This window comes from Sinohyriopsis cumingii, chromosome 7 (genome assembly GCF_028554795.1).
Source record: "Sinohyriopsis cumingii isolate HCF-2022 chromosome 7, ASM2855479v2, whole genome shotgun sequence".
In the NCBI taxonomy this organism is placed as follows: Eukaryota; Metazoa; Mollusca; class Bivalvia; order Unionida; family Unionidae; genus Sinohyriopsis; species Sinohyriopsis cumingii.
Window position 1 is genome coordinate 55,576,888 of NC_142967.1, and position 25,387 is coordinate 55,602,274.

General features: G+C 39.5%; 1 protein-coding gene across 2 annotated transcripts in view; it reads right to left on the bottom strand.

Moving 5' to 3' along the window:
* LOC149795296 (uncharacterized) overlaps positions 1-25,387 on the bottom strand; it is a 132,571-nt gene that overhangs the window by 9,113 nt on the left and 98,071 nt on the right. For both annotated transcript variants that reach the window (XM_089965021.1, XM_089965022.1), the window contains exons 8-9: positions 23,858-24,035; positions 21,669-21,874 (exon numbers count right to left, since the gene is read on the bottom strand). In XM_089965021.1, the coding sequence (XP_089821147.1) occupies positions 21,669-21,874; positions 23,858-24,035 (384 nt within the window). The remainder of the gene's footprint in view (positions 1-21,668; positions 21,875-23,857; positions 24,036-25,387) is intronic.

Below are 25,387 nucleotides of genomic sequence, written 5' to 3' on the forward strand. Positions count from 1 at the left end.
CTTTATTTACATTTAATCCCTGTAACAATGACCACTTATAACGTTCTAATAAAAGAAGAAGAAAAATAAAAGGCTGGTTACTGATATCTTAATTTTTGAAGGTACAGTAGTCCCCCTCTTGAACGGCCCCCCTGACCAGCGGCCACCCACTCTATACGGCCGGAATTCGTTGGCACCGACGAGTTTGTATTCAAAAGTACCCCTCACAAAAGACCACCTGGCTAACGCGACCAGCGGCCAGCATATTAGTTCAATAATATAAAATTTACCCCTCACAAGCGGCTGCATTTTATTTTAATAGGTATCCAGAACCAGTATTGTATTCATAACGTGTGTTAAGTTGTCCGATTTCTGTTTCCCGATGTCTGGTTTTCGTTTCTGTACCACTATGGTTAATGGTTAATATATCATTTACGCCTCACCAGAAGCCACATTTATTCCATAAAGCCGAGAAAGACTCAAATTTTAATCCATACAAAAGGGGAAGTATATGTCAACCAATTAGCCATAATGCTGTGTTATTATGAGATGTTCGGTTGAATCACTCTGATAATTGTTAAGATTACAATTATTGAACAGTACATGTAGTAACAGTTGACAAGTGGCAGTATCGCTGTACATACACAAGTAAGCAGGAAAATAGTTTGATAGCCTTTATGGCTTCCCTTAGTAAGATGTTGAGCTTGTTCACCTTTGATAATTAGTAATCAAGATCGCAACTCCTAACGGCCGCGAGGTCAAATCTGCGTGATGTTAATTAATGGTACGTATCGAAGCCATTTTGGCTTCTCTCCAGCAGCAGAGGGGGCGAACAGACCAAAAGCTTTTTGCACAATAAGCCCTCCCCACGGAAACTATTCGATAGAAGCGTTATTTCGACGAAATAAACCCTTCTATTCAGAAAACGAGACAAAAAAAAATGTCCCCGATCCCTCGAAGAGTTTTCGCGGGGAAATTAAATCGTGGACAAATAAATAATGGCAAATATTGGAGAAGCATTCACAACTAGATTGGCACGACAACGACTAGCCGCGATTAAAAAATTTATTCCTGTCCGTGATTCCGTCAGAGAAAAATTAAAAGCAAGACAAGAAGCGCAAGTTGAGTTTGCAACATCCGCGGAGGAATTATTTAAGCCTATTACAGCAGCTACTGGTGAAGTTAAAACTGCAATTGTAGGAAAACCTGATCCTGCTGACCCTACCAAATCAAAACGAGGGTTACTTCAAGCAATAGAAGAACTTAAACAGCAACAGGCAGATGAAGGTGCTGTAGTTGATCCAGGTGCCGCCGGAGTAGTGACAGTTGCCAAGGAAACATTTATTAATAAATTTACCGAAGATGGTATTACTGATATAAAAAATATTCCACTTACTAGCGTGGATGAGCTTAGGGAGTTTTCTACTTGGATTGTTTTAAATTATCCTAACCGGCAAAATTTTCTAAAACCAGGAGCTGCCTCAGGTATAACCCTGGCTGAGTGGGGGGATTATGTTTACAAAATAAACCGAAACCTTCCTCGAATATCTAACAAAGATGATACTTATAATTTTATAAAAACTGGCATAATTGGGATTAATAAGGAACTAAGAGACAAACAAATGAAGACAAAGGAAATGGAAAGGCAGGCAAAAATACAGGAAATGGAAATGAAAAAGCAGGAAAGGGAGGAAGAAAAGAAGAAAAAAATACAGGAAAAGGAAATGAAAAAACAGTTGAAACTACAGGAGAAGAAACCACCAGCTCTAAAAATAGACCCTGCAATGACACCGCCTGATCCAGTGCCTGAAATTTTATCGCGTGAACAAATGGGGGATCCCGATGATGATGATTTTACCACTTCTGTTTCGTCGCCCATCCCCCCCGATATATCAGAAGAGGAAATACTGAAAGAGCAAATAAAAGGATTAAAAAATGAATTAAGAGATTTAAGGGATGAAAGAGAAAAATTACAAAAAGGAATACCGAAAAAGAGTACCCACTCTAAGATAGAAAAGATAGAAAAAAGGGAAAGATCTGTATTTGATGAAATTGTTAAAATATCAGCAAAACTAAAGAAAACAGGAAAAGGTTACACTGGTCGCGGATATAACAACCACATCTGTCCTGACAATATCGTCAATGATGTGTCCAGACTAGAAGTTCTCATCGGAGGAAGACGTGCCGGAAACAACTCTCCGGAAATTATAAATGAAGCCGCAAATATCTGTCAGAGACTATTTCAGCGTGGCATTATGGATATCGGCGTTTACCGGGGACTCATTGATGAACTCGCAGACGGTTACCACAGCGACTAGTAAATTTAGTTAGAGAAACAATAATTAAATAAAATGATACTACACGATTCTTTTCGCAGACCAAGAAGTGTCAGAGTAGTAAACTCACGATTACCAGTATACGAGGTTGTTTACGGAGATGGAGTCGGTGATGTTGTTAGGGATTTAGTCACAAGAATCGCTCCGAAAGCTGGACCGTTAGTAAAACAATTCGCGATGAAAGCCGCTGATGTTGTCAAGGATAAAGCCATTGGCACTGTTGGTAGTCTTGCCGGAAAAGCATTTCAATCAATTAAGGATCGACTAGCACAGCTGATACAAAAAAAAACCCCAATTAAGAGGCCCGCGCCAGTAAAACTACCATCCACTGAAGTTATGCCGGCAAATGTTAGTAGCGTAGTAAATAAGGCCGTAAATCAGAAATTAGCTGAGATCGCAACAGCGGGAATTACCTCCAAAGCGTTGCAAGATAGTGTAACTGCTAATTTGATAGCTGGTAGTGGTTTCCGGTGACGATAACATTTTAATTAGATCATCACGAATAATAATAATGTTTGTGCGAAAATCCAATGATGCATTTGATATGTCTAAACCAATACTTAAAGATGATTCTGTACGTGATTTTCAATATTATTCTTATGAAGCACGTAATCCTAACCAACGGGGAAGAATTGAACTACAGGTCCAGGATACAAGCAGATACTTCTTGCCCGCTGAGGCCTTCATCGAAGTTGAAGGTAGGTTTTTAAAGAATGATAACACTAACTACGGAATCGGCGACCGAGTTGGATTTGTTAACAACGGGATTATGGCGTTATTTAAATCCGCTATTTATATGATAGATGGAAAAGAAATTGAAACAATTCATGATAACGTCGACGTTGCCACAACAATTCTCGGGTTGGCGAGATACTCGGATGATTACACCAGATCAGCCGGACCATCAATGATGTTTGCAAAGGATGTAACCGACAGCCCCGAGAACAGGAATGTTATCACGGGTGATGTAAGAGCTGCAGGAGGAGCAGCAGATGCACCCGCAGTGTTATCAATGAACGAAAATTTTAATTTGGGTTTTGCAACACGTAGATCGATGTTAAGTGGAGATGAAGAGTTCTCAGGTGTGATTCCATTGTCTCACATCTTTGGATTCTGCAGAGATGTTCAAAAGGTTATATTCGGTGCCAAACACACAGTTATACTTGTGCGAAAACCTGATGATAATGACGCTATCTGGCGAGATGCTGCTGTTGCCGCTGGTCAGGTAATACTAACTAAACTGTGGTTGTGGATGCCAGTGTTGTCTCCGTCAATCACCGAAGAACAACGACTGTTGTCTTTTATGGACACGGGTGGTAAATCACTGCTATCCTGGAAAACAACAACCACAGACGTTATTCAGGGTGATCACGGCGGGTTGTTTACATGGCATATATCATCGCAACAAGGAGTATCAGCACCACGACATATTTTCATTGCATTTCAATACCGTGCTAGAATAAGTGACCAGACAAGAACTCCAATGGTATTTGATACACTTGGAGTTTCTGAAGTTTCGTTGAGAATAAATGGGCATCAGGAGCCATCTGAGGATATATTAATAGATTTCGAACATCATCGTGTCGCACGCGCGTATCATCGTCTGATGTCATTTATGGGGCGCGACCTTAATGTAGACACTGGCCTGCAAATATCACAGCGAGACTTTATGAGTTTATATCCGATTTATTACTTTTCGCTGGAACATCTTGATCTGGTTAAACAATCTGTTGTCGACCTGCATTTCCGAGCTCGTGTAGGTGCTCCTGCTGGTGGTTATAGAGCGATTGCTGTCATACTCTCCGATAAAGCAATGCTGCTTGAAGGTGTTGGCGGACGAATGAGAGTTATTGACGCTCCAGTAGAAAATATGTAACAATTAGATTAGTTTCTGAAATATAATGTCATACAGTCATGTTAATGTCACCTTGACTTCCGGTCAAACGAAGAAATTGCAATCGAAGAACGCAAGCACATGCGGGACATCAATAACACTAAAACGAGATCAACTTGTTGGTGGTCCAAACAAGCTGTCGTTGACTAATACTCAGATTAAACATTTTAATAAGGCACTAACAGCAAAAACCGGTGTCCGACTTAATTTCTCTGCTGCAGCTATCAAGGACATGACCAAAACCGGTGGAATATTTCCTCTTCTCGCAGCAATACCGGCGTTGATTGCCGCGGCAGCACCAGCCGTAGCAAAGGCAGCAGCACTTGGTGCAGTTGGAACTGCAGCTGGAATGGCACTAAAAAAGGCAACGGGAAAAGGATACAAGAAAAAAAAGGGGAGATCCACTCGCGGATCAGGTCTAAGACTACCGGGAACTCCACCATCATGGTATCCAAAAAAATTCTAACGCCGTTGACGCTTCCAGCTTCTAATTTTGATTTACTCGATGCTGTTAAAAAATTGCGTGTAAAACATTTCAGAGGAGTATTTATGCGAGATCAATTACCGACGCGGCCGAATAATCCAGAAACTGGCATTATCAATCTCGACAACAAAGATGGTCCGGGAACTCACTGGGTTGCTTACGCGATCGATCCACGTGGAATTATCTATTTCGATTCGTACGGTTTAGCACCGCCAGTTGAGTTTCTCAAGTATGTCCGCGGAGTGCCTCGCACTCTCAACAGCAGATTTTATAATGTTCCAGTGTGGCAGTCGACGTTACCAACACAAACATTAATTGATCCGCCCATTTGTGGGAGGGAGGTTTTAAATGTTCTTGATGCAATCTCAAGAAATCCAGCAACTCCTCCGCATCGAGCAGTGTATGAATATACCGCATCGAGAAATGCTAGGCATTTTCATGCTCGCATTTGAAAAACAGCAATAAGAATAATGGTGGATATTTACGGAAGACCTTTCACACGAGGAGGTAAACCAAGCACAGATGTTGATCTCTCAAAATATGCGACCCGAGATGAAGTCGATAATCTTTTGAATATAGCTGGAGTTGACCCAGATGAAGTTGCTATTTTCCAAGACAAGCAAGGAAAACTAAGAACGAGCAACATTAAGTTCAATGACATAATTCGCAGAGTTCTTGGAGCTACCAAGGATAACTTCGTTGCATTTAGTGATGGCGGCCGGATCAAGGACTCGAATATATCAATCGCAAGCATCAAAGACAGTATTGATAAAGGTGTTGATAAATGTGTGAAAAAAGCCGGTGACACGATGACAGGCGAACTCAGCATGAATGGAAACAAAATAACCGTACTCAGAGATCCAGCCTCGAACGACGATGCAGCAAACAAACAATACGTCGACGCGCAGTACAAACTCGTTGTTGACCTAGTCAGCGACAAAGTAACAAAATCCGGCGACGTAATGACCGGCGGACTTGACATGAGCGGCAACAAAATAACCGCGTTAGCAAATCCCGAATCCGACCAGGATGCGTCAAACAAACAATACGTGGACATCGTCAACGGTAAACTAAATACGCTGCGTGCAGAGTATGATGTTCACGTGGGCGCGTTTACAAGACTTCGAAGAAACTTCTCAAAAACTGATGAGGCCGTGGATAAGTTCTTTGGGGATCCTCCAGTCGTCGACACGAAACTTTCTGAAATCATACCAAATCTTACTAATAACGCCAACGATATCAATAAGATTAATACCCGGTTAGGTGTAGTCAGAACGGAAAAAAGTTTTTCAGATCAAGTTCAGATAATAGAAAATAACATTAACACGATCAAACAAACACAGCAGAATATAGTATCGGGTATTCCTGAGATCGTTAACAAAACCAGTCTGATTAAAGTTCCCACTGGAGTTACTCCCGGGCATATCACCAACATCGTATTCACGGTATCATCGGGATTCGCAACATGGTCACGACAAAATAACAACACTATCAAATATACAGCAACAGCCACCGGTGTTTACAGGTTGTCTGTGTTTTCAGCCGCTAAATTTGAAATCTTCACAACATATCCTTGGAGACATTCCACCGATAAGTATTCCGGGGTTTGCACTGTAATACTAAACAGCGGAACCGAGGAAACATTTATGCTTGAAGCCGCCGACGATACTTTAACAGCAACATCTTACTGGTTTTGTTTGGAATTCGTCGCTGCAACGCCTCAATTGGTTACCGCGTAATTGAAAATCGCCGGCGATTTTAAATAATAATGTCAACGTTGAAATCCGAAGGATTTCCAGATGCTCAACAATATCGATATAATCAAGTCCGTGAGTGGCAATCTGAGTTAAAAACTGTCATCGAAGTAACCAGTCAAAAAGTAAAAAAATACCGCAGACGCATAACAGTGTTAGACGTTATGGTTTATTCAGTATCCGCCGTTGTTGCATCCGCGGGAGTAATACTATCAGCGGTCACTCCAGTGACTGCAGTAGTCGCTGCCACGATTTCTGTTTCCGCTGCTACAGCAACAGCAGGAGTTTTCGGCATCATAGCAAAAAAAATATCCTCGTGTGCTAACACAAAATTACACGATTACACGACAAAATTAAATACAGCCACGACCGCATACCAGAAATTATCATCGCTGATATCATCATCGTTAGACGCGCAATCCAGCGACGCCGCGTTGATATCAGATTCTGAATTCAAACTAATGTCAGATGTGTACAATGACTATTTGAAAACTAAACAAATAAATAATGTCACTGATGGCAACGCCACAAGAACTGCTTCAGCAAATAGTCACAAACACAACACCGGTAAGGACCACAATGATCTCAGTGTCCTCGACGACACCAGAATTCAGCATTAATTTTCCAACTCCAATTGCCGTGAACGAAATCGCATTAGCAAAGCTCAGTGCGTATCACAGCTGGCCCAATATCAGGTCGGAATCATTTTCCGGTCAGCAGCCGAATAATTCGTTTGTGTTTTCGTGGAAAACCAAAGCCGACTCTGACGAATTCGACTGGGATACAATTACGCTACCCACTGGGAGTTATCAGATCGAAGAAATCAATAATGAGATACAACACCAAATAAAACGAATCACCGGCAAGGAAGCCAAAATATCTGTGACCGCGCACGAACCAACGCTGTCTGCGGTCATTGAAATCTCAACACCGGGATACGCCGTGGATATTTATAGCAGCTCAATCCGAACAGTATTAGGATGGCCACGAGAACGACCCGAGGTCGGACCGGGTCCACCGCCACCATCGAAGTCGGATTTCGAGACCACGAAGGAAGAACTACACGACCTCGTGCGCGGCGAGTATTTATTATTTTCAGATCAATTACGATCAGGCCAAGCCCGGTTTTCAACATCAGATCAAGTTCCCTTGGATATAATAGGGGCAGCTTTTTTTGAGGGGTATGGAGGCCGGGATTACCGGCCAGAAGATATAGAAGCTCATTTTTTTAATCCGATCAAACAAGCACATAAACAACAGCTAGACCTGTTGCGGGGACATTTCCAAGATTATATCTCTGATATAACAAAACCTGGAACTGGAAACGCTAGCGTTTCTGCAAGCAGTTCTCGGAATGCTTTGCATTCTCGCACGAACATTATCACCACCATAGAAAAACTAAACAAACTCGTATCCACGATGGAATTTATGAATCAAAAAGTAATTCAACATCTACTGGATCTCAAGGGCGATTATGGAAACCGAAAAAGATCGAATTTTGCAACCCTATTTGGTATTCCCGTGAAGGATATTTCAGATTTTAAACTTCCTGGATATAACGTACACACACTGAGAAAATCAGTCCAGGATCTCATCGAGGAATCCTACAAAGATATTTCTGCCACGTACACGCGAACAAAACCACAGCCGGTTATTCTCAAGCACGACAACAGTACAGCATCCGATGGCAGACACATCTCACCCGGGATCGTAAATATCACAGATGTTATTGCGGTCAATCTTGTATGTGACGTCATCGACGGTAGCTACAGCGCATCAGATAATACTACGGCGACGCAGGGGTTTATCCTGTATACGTTCACACCAAAAGACCCCCCTGGTTTTCTGATTGTGCAAGAACCAATCAATGTGGTCTATCTGCGGTGTAATAATCCGTGGTTGTCAACGATAAATTTCAAACTCGTCGACCAACGGGGGGGGTTGTTGGACCTGCGTGGCGAGACTGTCTCCGTGAACTTACTGGTGAAATCCTGAAACTCTTCGAGTTTCCACGCTCACGCATTTAAAAAAAAACAGTTGTATATAATGTGTGAATACATTCACGCACGAGTTCATATTCATGATAAGCAAATTCTTCACGAGGCAATAAAAACCGCATTTGGAAACTCACACGAACAGTATTTCCCCGTTAAAATAATCGTTGACGTGTACGGCGACGAAGACTTCTTGTTAACGTCGTCACAATTAACACAGCTACAGCAAAATCATATGATCACAGCTTGGTGTCAACGAGAACAGATTATGAACTATTCTCATTGTTGTATTGATGTTGAAACGCTTAAGCAAATCCTGGAAGTCTAAGGACTTCTCATGTAAAACTCGAAGAGTTTCCACGCTCGGGCAAAAAAAATAATACACTTTTTTTTTACCGTGGAAATGTGCTTTACACTCGAGAAACTCTTTGAGTTTCCGGGGGGGGGGCTAGCGTTTCTCAGGTTCTACTTTCACTTTGTGCTGTGAGTCACACGCGGCGGTTTATACTTCCTTGTCGGCCTCGTAGTCACAAATACTAGTATTTTCGTCAGAAATGCAAGGCATTTCCGTGTCTAGATTCTTTATATAACCTTTTAACCGTCTCACTCTGGTGCTAATTAATTTTCGAGTCTCATACTCGCTTGACAATACAAGACGAATCTTCTCAACTGCACGGCACAGTGGAATAAATTCAGATACCTGATTTTCAGTTATCCCGGCAAGTGATCTGTAAATGCGATCTTGCAAACCCTTAATGAACCTATAACACGCGGGGAGATTGTTCTTCCCCGATTGTGATAGCTCATTCAAGGATTCAAAATCTGACATAATTGTTTCAGTGTCTAGTAAAATATTAAAACCTCGCTGTTGTAATTCTTTAATTTCAACAAGTATGGTATTTATATTTTCGTGATTCATATTATTATATATTTTTATATTTTTAAATGCATGAGCGATGCTAGCATCACCAAAAACAAAAATAAACAGATAGATGATGAGCGGTTATCACTTACTGGGTACTCTTCACCGGCCTACGGTTCTTTCATGAGTCCTTTGTTAGGATTTTTTTTTCTTGGTCTTATATTAGACCTTCGTGTTGTGATTTTTCCCTTAGGCACCTCATGTTACCGTTTATTTTTGGCCAACACTCTTTCTGAATGTTTCTATTGGTGGGCACCCAGGTGACGTAGAGCTTTATGCATCCATCTATCTGTTTATTTTTGGGGGTCACTCACCCCATGAGGAACTTCTAGATCGTCAAATAACGGTCTAGAAGCTCGGGAGGGACGATACAACACAGAACAACCTTTACCTCTGATTCGAGTATGACAGCAAGTAAAGGCACAATGAACATGTAATCTTATCCTAACTTATCCTAAGACCTTATCCTATGACGACACAAACATGCAGGTGGGTCATTTTCTACGGTCAGCAGCAGAGCAAAACCATCCATTGAATCGACCATTGGATGGTGCACAAAAGACACCCGCCATTGGCGGATTAAATTTATGGTTTTGCTTGCGCGTGCTGACTTTCGATCGACCCAAAGGTCTTAGGGAGCGATTTCGTATATAACCCAACTGTTACTTGCGAGTTGGAAATTCGCTCTAGCAGTGGGCGGGACTTGTTTAAAATATTTTAATTGTATGTTTTCTCGAGCGCGGTCATATAACAAGCACAGAAGAGCAAAACAGTCGGATATATTCAGTAAAACGAGGATATTGTTTGTAAAAAAATATATATTCTACGGTAAATAAATGATTACATGTTATGAACTCGATAAAATATTTTATCAAGGTGGCTTTCTCAGGGGAGCAAATCCTCTGACGACGACAACTCTGCAAAGCGTTACACACTCGTGGAGGAGTTATCGTCGTTTGTGTCAGCGATAAGAGTTATATAACAGAATGAAATCTTCTGTTTGAGCTTCTTTGAAAATGCTGTTTTGCAGATCCCGGTTGCGACATGCTGTACAACAGGTGAACAAATACCGAAATACCTACCGGCGGCGTTTATTGACTGGAATACAATTTCTTCACCTGCGTTTATAGATTTAATAGCTCTTCTTGCAACTGTTTTACAACGCCCTGTGTTACCCAGTAGGCAGTTCTTGCTCTGAGTGACCACGCGAAGATTGTTTATAGAGTTATCAAGTATGTTACCGTTAATGTGATCAATGACAAAACCCTTAGGGATCACTCCGTTAAAAACCTCATAGACGAAACGATGACATAAATACCTCTTTGAGCACGTGGCAGTAAATCTTAAATAACCAGCATTATCAACTGTACCAACTGGTCGTCTTCGCGTGCAGTGTCGCACCGTGCCATCTCGGTTTGCCTCATAATTTGGAATAGTTGGATGTGCAACAAATTCTTGTTCGGGAACAAATTCTTGTTCGGGAACGAATTCTTGATTCATTATACTATAAGCAAATCATTTGTCTAATTCATAATTTGTCTGAAAACTTATTTATGTAATCACGCTCCGAGAACGTGTTCGAGTCTGGATTTTTTTTATCATAATACCGTTTTAGTTCTCGATAGCGTTTCCCCCCACACGCTGAACATAATTGCGTTTTTCCTCGTACTCCAATGCCGCATCTGATACACGGTATCGGTCCTAGACTCCCACCGCGGACCTGTTGAGCATGTTGTCCACAGTATTCGTGTCTGCATGGTTTGCTACACGGCGCTGATGAATTTAGTTTAATCCACTTGCATTGGTGCATATAATATATTTGTCTATTTAAATACTTGTCTTAATTATAATAATGAGTTTTGAAAGACTATCCAGAATAAAACCTGGAAATCTCCAATTTCCCCGAGGTCGATTCGATCTTGACCGGTTAACTTTTGATCGACGACGACGAGAACTCACACTCGTAATTGGTGTTATCAAGAACGCCAAAGAAGAGTTTCGTCGTGATGGTGCCGCACATGTGTGGTCTTCGTATAAAATCATTTCTGAAAATGCCATCATTGATGGTACCATCAACGATACAATCGCGTCGAACATAATTGGGTATCTCGATGATAAAAAATATTTCATTCAGATAAAATTTATCGTTGGCGTCGACGACACGGAAACAGGTGAAACAACGTGGATTATCAGAGACAAACTAGACCCTATTCTTGATGCCCGGCGGGGGAAAACCGTCGTCGTAACCAAAGACTCAAACCCGGGAGTACTTGTTGGGATTGATATACCATATTATGCCAGAGCGTATCCTGTGACCGCAGTCATTTATGGAATTTATCCGATGAAGAAACCACGCGTTGATAAACTCAAACCGATGAAGATGTCAGAGTCATTGATAAAATCCACAGGGTTGAATTGTGTAGCCGAGCGAGTAATGGAACATTTTAAAAATGCAATGCGAGGAAACGGCCTAACACCGCTAAGACAGACTAAAATAGCAGCGTGGGCGGCAAAAGTAGTGGATGAAGGAGCGTCAATAAATGATGTTGCCGAGCTCGAACGATTACTAAAATTTCCTATAACGGTTTCATCGTTGACCGGTGAGGTATTGTACAAGAGTAAATATGATTCCCGTGGAGCACCAATAACTATTATCGATCATAACAGTCACGCCTGGACTGACTCGGTTAGGATATTTCCTCGAGATCGTGTTGTAAAGTATTATCCGGAATTGGAAAATGCTAGTGGTTCCACGAGCGGAAATGCCAGCATTTCTATGTTTGATTTTATTTATCAGATAAGTAAAACCGATCCAGTGTCGGTGTGGTTATTCCGAAGTGACCTCGAGGGAGAGTTTGATCAGTTTGTGAAACCCAACGGGGAGGTATACAGAACGGCGGCATTACATCACGAAATGAAAAAACTCGCAGAAAAATATCATGCGACGAACACTGATACGTTACTGACGCAGTGTTTTACTGTCCCGGGTGTTGTCACGCATATAGCCCGAGAACGAAATTCATGGAGACCAACCCCGAAGAGCTTTCTCGAGGATATTCAACAGAGCTGTATCGAATACGGGCACGGTGGTTTGTGGAATACCCAGTATGATCACCGCGATATGATATCCGTGGATATGACGGCGTGTTATCCAGGAAGTTTTCTTGGGCGGGGAGAATGTAGTGAGTATTTTAAACGGTTTGGTCATATTACAAGCTCGATGACAAGAGTTGCCATAAACGGACCATTGCCTGATTTTGACCTGACCGGGGTTGCTTGTGTGTCGTCGTTTAAACTCGCTACGGGTTTACATCCTGTGTGTTATGCTTGGTTTGGTAAACATTTCGTTGAGAAGCGATGGGCACCGATAGTGTTATTGCGATACATGCTTGACAGTCAAATACTACTGTCGCTGACGGTCAGTGAAGCGATTATATGCTATGATCGTCAAACTGAAGTTTGGTTGCCAACTCCGCAAGTCACCGTAGAAATTGAAAATTTCCGAGAATATCCAGAATCGTTTATCGACACTATCATCGAAAGAGCTCCCCGAACTGATGAAAGCACCGCAAAAGATCTAGGACGAAGAATAATAGGAAAATTTACTCAAGGTGGAGCGTATGATCATAAACTACATCATAGTCGATTAATCATGGACGAGGCCGAATTGGATCTTATTGTCGCTGATGCCGCCACGAATAATACGTTTTGTACCCGCGAAGATGTGTTTCTGTCAAACGGGGAAAAATTAGGAACTGTTTTTAGTTATATCGACGGAGAATCATCTCAGTACACACATTTGAGATCTTCGATGCTCGCTCATGTATCAATAAACCTATTGTCGATGATTAATAGGTTTCCCGTTGACGCAGTGAGAGTTGCAACGGATTCATTCTATATCGATAAAAAACACTTAGCGGCGTTGAATAAGGTTATACCGAATGATCCATCGTGGGGTTCATGGAGAATAAAAAATGAAATGTTGCATGGATATTGTGAATCAGCTGATGTTGAAATCGAGGATGAATATCGCGGCGCAGAAATATCTGGGAAATTTTCAATTTCTACGACAACTTCGCTGCCGCCGGTGCACGATCCTGTTGTGAGACATAGAACAGTTTATCTCAACGGGGCTGGTGGTTCCGGTAAGACAACTCGCGCGATAGAATTATTTAGAAACTCTGACATGATTGTGCTAACACCCACACATAGACTTGCCAGGGAGATGAGACAACGGGATGTTAACGCGTGCACGTATCACAGTTTTTTCAAATACAGCGGCGGCACGTGGACACCTACGCGAATGGGAACGAAGTATATCCCTGGAATAATAATCTGGGATGAGATAGACACTGTCCCGTTGGATATATTAAAACAGTTTCTGGATTGGTTGCTAAAGAAAAATACCGCAGTGGTGATGTGCGGCGATCATGGTCAACCACCGCCATTTACAGGTGAATCTCCACACACGTGGCTGAAAACTTTTGTAGATTATTATGAGGAAATAACTAACGATGTTAGAGCACTCGATGAAACGCTGAAAGAGTTTAAGGCGTTGATCAGGCTACAAACCAATAAAGTCCAGTGTGAGATAATGCGTGAAATAATTCCAGAGACTTCGCTGAGCGACTTTTGGGAAACGTGGAAACCAAGTGATCTCATAGTGGCAAGTAGAAAGATAGTCAGGGACACACTTCAGCAGCGGTTATTTCAGTTACATCAGAAGAAATTTCCAATGCTGGTAGTGCCATTGTGTTATAGACCAGCTGATACGCGATTGCAGAATACCGACGTTGATATACCTGGGAGATCGGAAAAACAGAATTTAGTATTAAATGATATTGTGTTAGTTGACATCGATGCTGTTGAACAGGCACTGAAAATGAGCAAATCCCCGTGGACGCTAGGATACGCTATGACCATCCACAGTTCGCAGGGACTAACTATTTCAGATACAACAGTTTGGATTGTTGATGATCGCATCGAGTGGTCAAATTTAGTTTATTTAGCCGTGTCAAGAGTAAGAAGGATAGGTCAGTTACGAAGAATTGTATTAGATGATGTTATCAACGACAGCATCAACAGATCAATCGCTGATGATACAATAAGAAAGAAATTAGCCGGTTACAAACAGAGCGACAAAAAAAATGGCAACGAGTTTGATCTCGACGAAACATTTATTATACAATTACAACAACAGCAGAATAATCACTGCGCGAGTTGTAATTGTTTATTGCTGTGGCAGTATTCGAAAAATAATCCAAGGCAATTTACCGTAGATAGAATAGATAGTAATCGCGGTCATACGCGTGAAAATGTGATGTTGACCTGTCTTGAGTGTAATCGACGCAGAGGTGCTGCTGCAGTTATTTAAGTGATCGAGGTGGTAATTGTGTATCCGCGGGAATCACCTGAAGTTGCTCGCGTTTAAATCCGCGTTGAGGAGCAGTCGAATCTAATCTGTAGATTGCGTTTCTCCCAGTTGATCTGGTTATGCTGGATATCTTATGTGTAGTAACACTCCATGTGGGATCGGTTGCTCTTTTTTTTCCTCCTTCTAGTTCGCCTGGTTCGTATAAATACCTAACGGTGACATTACCCAGTAGTGGGGACGCTAGCGTCGTTGGCTGCGTTGAAACACGTTCACTGACGCGGGGTATATATTTTTTTGTGATTGCATTTACAGGCCTCATGTTTGTTGTTCTGGTAATTTCATTATTCAGTGCGGCTATCACGTTTGGCAGTCTTGCAACCCATTCACGAGATCTCGTATCGTAAATGAATTCCCTCGCGTACTGGTATCCGAATAATCTCTCAGCGAGTGTTCTATTAAATCGCTCAACAATTGCCTGATCCCGATGAATTTCAGTATGTCCTCGTCGTATGGTAACGTTATGCTGCTTTGTCAGTGATGACACCGCGCCCTGAAATTCTTTACCAGGATCAACTTGTAATAATCGGGGCCAGCTTAGAGGTCCTCGCTGATAAATTCGTTTAAACGCAGAGGCGACTTCGGACGCTGTTTTAGTCGCTAACGGTTCTGCTTCTTTGTATCTACTAGCAACATCAACTACTGTTAGCGCGTATTTGTATATTTTTCTGCGGACAGTATCATGAGGCAGGAATAGTATGTCAGCCTGATGAACTTCATTGGGGGTACTAACATCAAAATGTGCAAAGTTGATTTGTCGAGGTGGTGGTAAGTAGATTTGCCATATTGCTTGTTTTGACAGCCATTTTTTGGCAACCTCGCGTGTTACTGATGCCGCGTTGGCGAGTTTATTAATTGCTGAGTTACCTCTCCAGTATCCGGCCGGGGAATAATAAATCGCTTCCATTGGAAATGCTTGCATTTCTATTAATTATCCAGCGCCTAATGCTAATTTAGATTTCATCGCTGATCTTATTAACCAATTAGCGAGTGACTCCTTAAATGATTTATTTTTTATGGCGCTTAGTGCATGAATTAATTTCACATCCGCGATATGCCTGTCTTGCAGATCTTTACTTCGATAAGCAACATCATGTATGTGACACGCTGCGTCGATAGCGTTTATCGGATACTCTCCCGGTTTTGGTTTAGACTGTTCATCAAGTCTGATATCTAGTCGTGTCCCTGGACCGCAGTAATTGTATCCTGGGAGATGCTTTTCTCCGGGATATTTAGCCCAAGGGGTACCTGGAAGTCGTCCGAGGGTTGCTGCGATGTCACCTCCGCTGACTTTGTCAGGCTTTTTTTTTGAAATCTAAATTTTTTTGTGCCACATTGCGCACACTTACCAGAAAGTGCTTGTCTGTTATTTTTTGTTGTAACCGTTGTTAGATCATTCGTAGGGGTTCGTGCCCGACACTTCACACAATATAGATCCATAATTATTATTCTTTGTATACAAATGGAAATTACAGACTTTTCTGCGACGCGGCGAAGGGAGCCAATCAAGCATAATTCGGTGTTGCCAAATTCTATCAGAATGATTATCATTGGACCGTCAGGATCGGGTAAAACGCAGTTGTTGCTGAACCTGATTATGAAGTGGATGAAGTGGGATAAGCTGTATTTGGTAGCACCATCTGTAGACGATCAGCGATGCTATAATGTTATAAAAGATTTTAATGAGAGTGCAAAAGCGCTGAGTGAAGACGGTGAGGAAGTAGTTGAATTTATCACTGATATCGAAGAAGCTCCCAGCGTTGAAGACCTCGACGGTGAAATAAATAACCTAGTAGTGTACGATGATGTGATGCTGGACAAGCAAAAAAATCCTGCAAGAATATTTTCCCGGGGTCGTCATAAAAACACTGATGTCATTTATGTTACTCAACGTTACACACAAATACCAAAAGTAATCAGGGATAACTGTAATCTTCTTGCGATATTCAATGGAGTTGATGTTCATACGCTGAGAAATATTCATCAAACCTGGTGTGGTGGCGATATGGATTTAAATAAATTTAAAAATTTCTTTAGTCGTGCTCAAAGAAAACCTCACGGATTTGTAACAATAAATTTACACGACCCGCGGACACGATACCGTATTGGACTTGATACACTATTTGCAACATAAAAATGTTTTTCCTTGGAAACTCATTTCGTAGAGCAGCAGAGGGGGGGCTGGACCCGACCCATGGATTTTTCAATAATGACCCCGCGTCGGAAACTGTTTCAGATTTATTTAAAGTAACCCAAGTTGGGCAGTGCAAACTCAACACGGGTTGTCCCTGGAAACTCTTCGAGGGATCGGGGACATTTTTTTTTGTCTCGTTTTCTGAATAAAAGTGTTATTTCGTCGAAATAACGCTTCTATCGAATAGTTTCCGTGGGGAGGGCTTATTGTGCAAAAAGCTTTTGGTCTGTTCGCCCCCTCTGCTGCTTCTCCCTTCGGTAAAGAAATGTATAAAAACAATAGGATACCAGACTGTGACTAACGAATCATGTGACACAATAACTTCTTTAAAAACACATGGCAATTTGTTCAAATGCAGAAAAAAATTTTATCAGTCTTGTGGTTGGCAACATTGGAATAATTTACTGCTAAAAAAAATTCAACATGTCATCGAGGAAAAGAAAAATTCTCAATTTAGAAGAGAAAGTAAAAGTAATTCAACTGACCGAAAAGGAGGAGAGTTCGAGAATCCTGGCAGAAAAATTTGATGTCGGAAAGACTCAGATAAACAATATTGTGAAAGACAGGGACACAATTCTGCAGAAATGGGAATGTGGAATGGATGGAGAAAGGAAAATTGTAAGAGCCAGGAGATGTTTGTATCCTGATTTGAATGACAAGGTTTTTGAATGGTTTTGCACTGCGCGTGCTAAGAAAATTCTGCTCACCGGTCGAATGATCCAAGAAAAGGCAACAATTTTATCAGTTGAAATGGGATATGACGACTTTATAGCAAGTAATGGTTGGTTGCACCGATTTCAAGTCCGACACAATATTAAGTGTTCTGCCCTTAGTGGAGAATCGGCTGATGTCAATATTGAAGTTGTCGAAGATTGGAACAAAAGACTGAACGATATCTGCAGGGGATATGACAGCAAGGATATTTTTAATTGTGATGAGACTGGTTTGTTTTTTAGACTTTTACCAACAAAGTCGCTTGTACAAAAAGGGGATTTATGTAAAGGTGGGAAAAAAGCAAAGGAGAAATTTACAGTTTTGCTCTGCACCAGTTGTTCTGGTGAGAAACTGAAGCCACTGGTGATTGGAAAAGCACAAAATCCAAGGTGCTTTAAGGGATATAGCCAAACACATTTGAGAGTTACATATGAGGCAAACAGAAAAGCATAGATGACAAGACAGATATTTGAGTCCTGGATAAAAAAACTGAATCAGCAGATGAAAGTGCAGAACTGGAAGATCCTGCTTTTCCTCGACAACTGTGCTGCACACCCAAAACTGGATTTGTCAAATGTCAAGGTTTCATACTTTCCTCCAAATACAACTTCAAAGCTTCAGCCCTTGGATGCAGGGATAATCCAGACGGTCAAACTGAATTACAGGAAAAAGCTGCTGAGACATGTTTTGTTCCTGATGGATAATATAACAGCTGCATCAGAGATAGTAGAAAAGGTGAATCTGCTAGAGGCAATCCAATGGCTGACATCAGCATGGGATGTCCTGACAGCTGAGACGATTCAAAAGTGCTTTCAGAAATGTGGGTTTTTCCAAGAGGTATTGGGTGTACCAGAGGCAGAGGAGAAACACTGGGATGAAGAAGACTATCTTCCCCTAATACCAACTGGAACAACCCTTAAGGATTATGTTCAGTGTGATGATGTATTAGCTACAGAGAACACAATTAGTGATGACTGGGAGTCATTAATGACAGAAGGTGCCAGAAATTCCAGTGAAACATGCCAGAATGAGGAAAGTGACTGTGACAGTGACTTGTGTGACAATCCAAACCCAGACAAACAGTGCATTACACTGCATACTGCATGGTTACATTCCACAGAATTAATGGATTATGGCCTCGCAACAAACAATGTTGAACTTGTGGACATAATTATGAAAACACAAGACATTCTTAAAAAAGATAAAAGAAAAGCTGTAGAAAGTATGGGACAAATGACACTGGATAAATTTTTCAAGCCTAAGAATTCTTAGGAACATATGTACATGTATTTAAGTGTCTACTGGAGACAGATGATGTGATCTGTAACATTATAAATGTAATTTTAAATCTATATCAATGATTTGTTTCACATTGATTTTTAAATGAAAATATTAAATGTTTTAGAATTAAATTAGTTGTGACTTTCTTCATATGTATTTACTATTCATGATTGTCATCCCCCTCGAGAAAGGCCACCCTCATTATAAGGCCACTTTCTTGCTGCACTAGGGGTGGCCTTATAAGAGGGGGACTACTGTATGCTTATAGTGTTTTTTAGTTTCTGTTGTAGACCAAACTAATGTACATGTAGATTATTCCTGCACTTAGCCTGGTTCCTGGCCTTATTGTAGCTGGCATCCATATTTATCAGTAAGACCCAGTATCCCTATGAACGACTGTATTGCGAAAACACAAACACCACTTACCTATATGTAATCATTTGTAACAATGACCGCTTGATTAGTAATGATTGTTAAACAAACATAAAAAGAACACACACACAAAAAAAAAAGGATACTGATGTGATAGATGCTATGGTCTGAAAACCAGGCTAATGCACATGTCGTGAATTGCCATTTTAGTGCCAAAATTGATGTAGTGGTTGTGTATATCATTTGTCTTTAGGGTTAATCAGTACTGCCTCGGGGTGAATAAGGTCCTTGTCTGTTAACCAGCAAGAGAGAATCGTTTGTGGGCTTCAAATGATATTGTTAAAGACTTGTGATGTTTGTTGTTTTTCTCCCCGATGTTACAGTGATTACATCCCAATCACCAAGATGTCATCTATTCAAGTTCGTATGACCGGGTTACACACTTTGTTTGTATAGTTAATCCCTGTATGTCTTCTTTGAATAAAGCCTTTCTGTTTCTGAATGAGATAAATGTTTCTTTTTATTTCATTAATTGTTAGATATGCAATGCACATGTATAGATTTTTCCTATTTTTCCCAAAGCCAAGTCAAAACCATCTTTACAGTTGATATTACAACTGACCACTAATAATGTTAACACCTAGAACCTTAATAAAAATGAACAACTAATAAGAGACAAATTTTAACACTGGAGAAAATAATTATTGTTAACTATAAGAAGTGAAAAAAAGCAGACCACTTGCAAAACAGCAGTTCAAAAGTCAGTAAAACATTTAATGTTATAAAGGAAAAGAATTAAATTAGACACAATTTCATATGCTAATACATGTATCTGTGATATTCAAATGTAAATGTGATTCATGTTTAATGACAGAAGTATATCTTTATTGCTATATAATTTTGCTTTCAGATGGTTCCAAACAATATTTTATCAAAAACTATTCATAAAGAGTAGAATATATGTACAGTGATTGTTGTTATTTTTCTTTAAATTGTTGTGAAACTGGAACTGGTCTTTTTGTACAGACCTGTTATGAGAGACCACCTGTCTTGGGAGACTGTTTTATTTCTTGGCAGAAGGGGCAGTAAATCATAACAGGTTTTACATTATTAATTAAATGTTTTTGGTCTTTAATAGAGCTGTACCATATTACTCACAGGATTTTATTATCTTATTCAATGCTTTATCATTTGAGATCAAGATCACATGGAAACCTTCATCCACTTAAACCAAGCTTAACTGATTAAGAAAAACTTCCAAAACTCTAGTACAACTGTCTTTAAGCAGCATGCATTAAATGGTAAATTGACAGAAAATATTACAGTATTAAATATGCCTTCAGAATGCATGTGTTACTAATAGATTCAAATTTATTAGTATTTTTAATACTGAATGACTAATTAAACTAAATAGTAATTACTATTATCTTTTGTATGATGTACATTAGGACAAGGCAAAATAATCCTTGACTAAATTAGTTATCCTTTAATAATATATTTATTATTATTATTATTATTATCATTATTATTATTATTATTATTATTATTAACCATTTCAATTAATCAATGAAATACTTCCTCCCTCCAAGCTAACTTCTACCACCTGTTACTTTATAATTAACTATGTTGCATAATTTATACTTATTCAAGGTTCCCTTTTTCATATGATGCCATCAATACAATGTTTAAATTCCTCTTTATGTTTTTTCCATATTAAACATACTGACGCATCAAGGCATTATTCCATGTATAACGTCAAAAGCAACCAAATTAAACTGAACAATTTTATCACTTTGTTGAAAAATAAATGGCACAAATTCCATCATGTAATAAGCATCATATTAAATGTGTGTTCGTTTCATATAAATGCCACTCTCTGTGAGCTCAGGGACACTGAATATGCCCTTGCACCTTCCAGCATGTAGTAAGACACAACTAAAGGTGGCACCAGCAGCTATTGTTTAGTGGTTAATTACTGGATGTGTAACCGAAAGTGAATGGGTTTGAATCCTACCATCAAATCAGCTTAGGGTGCCTACCATGTTGTGTCCATGGGCAAGACACTTTGCTCCAGTTACCTTGGCACTTCAATAACCTACTGGTGCTGCTGTGCTGTTTAACACCAAACTGAATCATTAATAACTTGATTTATTTGCTCATCAAGGTTCACCCCAATAGTAATCTTGCTCAGACTGTTTCATTAAAATTTCAAAGTGAAATAAGTCTAACAAACAGGAACGATACGTACAACAAAGTGACACGGAAATAAGAATAGTGACGTAATAATGCTCATAAAATAAGGTAATATCTTACTTAGGCTCTCAATAGAACAGGGCTTGCGGAAAAGACTGGAATCTCGTTTTAATGGCTGCCTCTTAAGAAGTGCCACAGCTCCGTTCAGGTATTTAAAAATAGCTAGGTCAAGGACACTCTGTCTCACTGTCTCATTAGTAATGGACTCCTTCAGCCACGTTTTCATGTAGTCGATGTCCAGTTCAAGCTGACAGGCCCCGAGGTAGCTGCAAACAAAGTATGTAAGTTTTAATGATGAATTTTGTTTTGTCATCTCTCAGATAGCATCCATATGGCATTATCTAGTCTTTGTTCTGCTATTTAAGAAAATCAATCTTGGAAAATGGACAAGAAATTTGAACAAGGTTCTTTTTAAGCAGGAAATTCTAACACTAAAGGCAAAAAGCAACTTGTGATATGGCAAGTGCCTCAGCATATCTACCTCTTCAAAGTTTGTTAAGAAAGGGAATACAACAACTAGGATTGATAACTTTAATGTCACATGAATTTAGCTGCATTCAGGAAGAAAAAATACAGTTGCAAAATGGTTTCTGATAGCCTGAAATAAAATTTCTAGCTGAAAAACGTTTGGTAATAAAAGTCATATTTTAATACATATTGATTGTCACTCAGTTTATAAAATATAAGTTGAAATAAAGGTAAACATGGTGCATGCAAACTAACAACTACATTCAAGGACTATATGGGATTAATACAGATATAATTAAGATTATATATTTTAATTAGGATAACTGCAGTAATAATTGATCCAAATAATGTATGTGCTATCGAAAGTCAAGTTCCAGTGATTAAAAAAGTAATGGACCAAGCCAAGTTCTAGTGATGTAAAAAGTAATGGACCAAGTCAAGTTCCAGTGATGTAAAAAGTAATGGACCAAGTCAAGTTCCAGTGATGTAAAAAGTAATGGACCAAGTCAAGTTCCAGTGATTAAAAAAGTAATGGACCAAGTCAAGTTCTAGTGATGTAAAAAGTAATGGACCAAGCCAAGTTCCAGTGATGTAAAAAGTAATGGACCAAGTCAAGTTCCAGTGATGTAAAAAGTAATGGACCAAGTCAAGTTCCAGTGATTAAAAAAGTAATGGACCAAGTCAAGTTCCAGTGATGTGAAAAGTAATGGACCAAGTCAAGTTCTAGTGATGCAAAAAGTAATGGACCAAGCCAAGTTCCAGTGATGTAAAAAGTAATGGACCAAGTCAAGTTCCAGTGACGTAAAAAGTAATGGACCAAGTCAAGTTCCAGTGATTAAAAAAGTAATGGACCAAGTCAAGTTCCAGTGATGTAAAAAGTAATGGACCAAGCCAAGTTCCAGTGATTAAAAAAGTAATGGACCAAGTCAAGTTCCAGTGATGTAAAAAGTAATGGACCAAGCCAAGTTCCAGTGATGTAAAAAGTAAAGGACCAAGTCAAGTTCCAGTGATGTAAAAAGTAATGGACCAAGTCAAGTTCCAGTGATTAAAAAAGTAATGGACCAAGTCAAGTTCCAGTGATTAAAAAAGTAATGGACCAAGCCAAGTTCCAGTGATTAAAAAAGTAATGGACCAAGTCAAGTTCCAGTGATGTAAAAAGTAATGGACCAAGCCAAGTTCCAGTGATTAAAAAAGTAATGGACCAAGTCAAGTTCCAGTGATTAAAAAAGTAATGGACCAAGCCAACTTCTAGTGATTAAAAAGTAATGGACCAAACCAAGTTCTAGTGATGTAAATGGTATTGGACCAAGGCAAGTTCTAGTGACATAAAAAGTAATGGACCAAGGCAAGTTCTAGTGACGTAAAAACTAATGGACCAAATCAAGTTCTAGTGACTTAAAAAGTAATGGACCAAGTCAAGTTCTAGTGACATAAAAAGTAATATGACCAAGTCAAGTTCTATGGATGTAAAAGGTAAACGGTAAGGGGCCAAGACAAGTTCTAGTCATGTGAACAGTAATGGACCAAAATAAGTGCTTATAGAATGGTATACATACTTCATTCTGAATATTCATTATGATACAGAGATTTTAGGTCCTTGCCATTTGCTGCTTTGAAACTTGTACTTGAGATAAATATCTACAAGATGGAATCTCTCATCATTGGCGGTCTATAAGTATTCATTGTTCTTTCTAAATTCTGAAATATGTAACAAGTTCTTCAACTACTCAAACCATGTAAATAAAGTGGTGTTCTTGACTACAGAATGCTGTATACACTACCTAAATTTGATTTTTTCCTTCAAAATGAAATTTGACAGTGCATCAGCAAAAGCCACTGTTGCCATGGTAGTGACACTAAGCTGGGACGTTTGTTTTAATTTACTCACTCCCTCCAGCACAGGTTCCAGAACGGTTTCCAATGCATGTTCCATGTACAGATTGTGCTCTTTAGGCACCTCTGTAACGAGCAAAAAGCATGATTACATGTCAAACAAGTAGACTCTTATGCAATAAGCATGATTACATGATGTCAAACAAGTAGACTCTTATGCAATAAGCATGATTATTATATGCTCATTTTTTTCCCCATTAACTTTACATTGTTGGAATCGTTCAGTATTCCCTGATACTGAACGCGCATGACAATACAAATATAGCATTCACGTGAATAAAGGAACTACTTTCTATTGTAAACAAACAATAACGCAGACACCAGCACTTTTGATTTGTAAACAAATCATATACACTCGCGTAAGAGTCTCTTGTAAGAGGCTCTTTACGTTGTGGTTATTTAAATTTGTTTCTGAATGAACTAAAATATGTTTCGTGGACTGCAAAAAAAAAAAAAAAAGCTGTTTTGGCACATTCTGCATTGATACAATGTTACGATTTAGGCTAGCTACATTATATAAAAGACGGATGATTATGTCCTTACAAATAACATACAAGTGACAAGGAATATACTGTATTCTTAATCTGGTGATAAAAATGGCAAAATAAAATATACTTACAGTTTTACATCCTGAATTTCCTCAAAATGTTTTTTTTTTAATTCTGCAAATCCAAATTACATGAGCCATGTCATAGGTTTTCAATCTGGATTACACATTTCAAAAGTGTGCTGTAACTTCGATGATAAGTGCAATTGCATCCTCCTTACTGCACTCAAAATGAAATACACATTAAATTCCATAGCGTCTTTTTGAAAATTGCAATTGAAAGACTTCATATTTTGCCACGTTATGATTTCAAACATTCAATGACAGAAACAGAAACACATTTGCAGACATAAACACGCTTCTCCCACGCCACTTCAATCCAATATATTTCATGTATAATTTGCACAGATGAATCCAGTCCAAAATCACAAACCTTCGTCGAAACGAAACAAAATACCAAAATAGTCGTTGCAATGCGCATTCATTCACAATATGACTGCAAATTTCAATTTTAACTAGACACACCATTTTCTTTCGAAAGTTATGTCGACTGCGCGACTAAGTTCAAATTTATCTGGGCGGAGCTATGTGTGCATTAATAATGATGTCATTTTGTAACGTAAAATCTGCGCTTGTGTATTTAGTTTGGAATATGGCATTCAGTCATTTACGTTGTTTCTTGTAGTGTATTTTGTTTATATAATTAAACCTTAGGTAGAACAAAAAAAATGAGCATATAATAAAAAGGTTACTGCATTTGTATGGGAAAATATGAACTCGTTTTGTTGGAAGGATATACTGCACTCACAAGTTCGTGCAGTATTCATTCCGAAAACTCGTTCATATTTTCCCATACAAATGCAGTAACCTA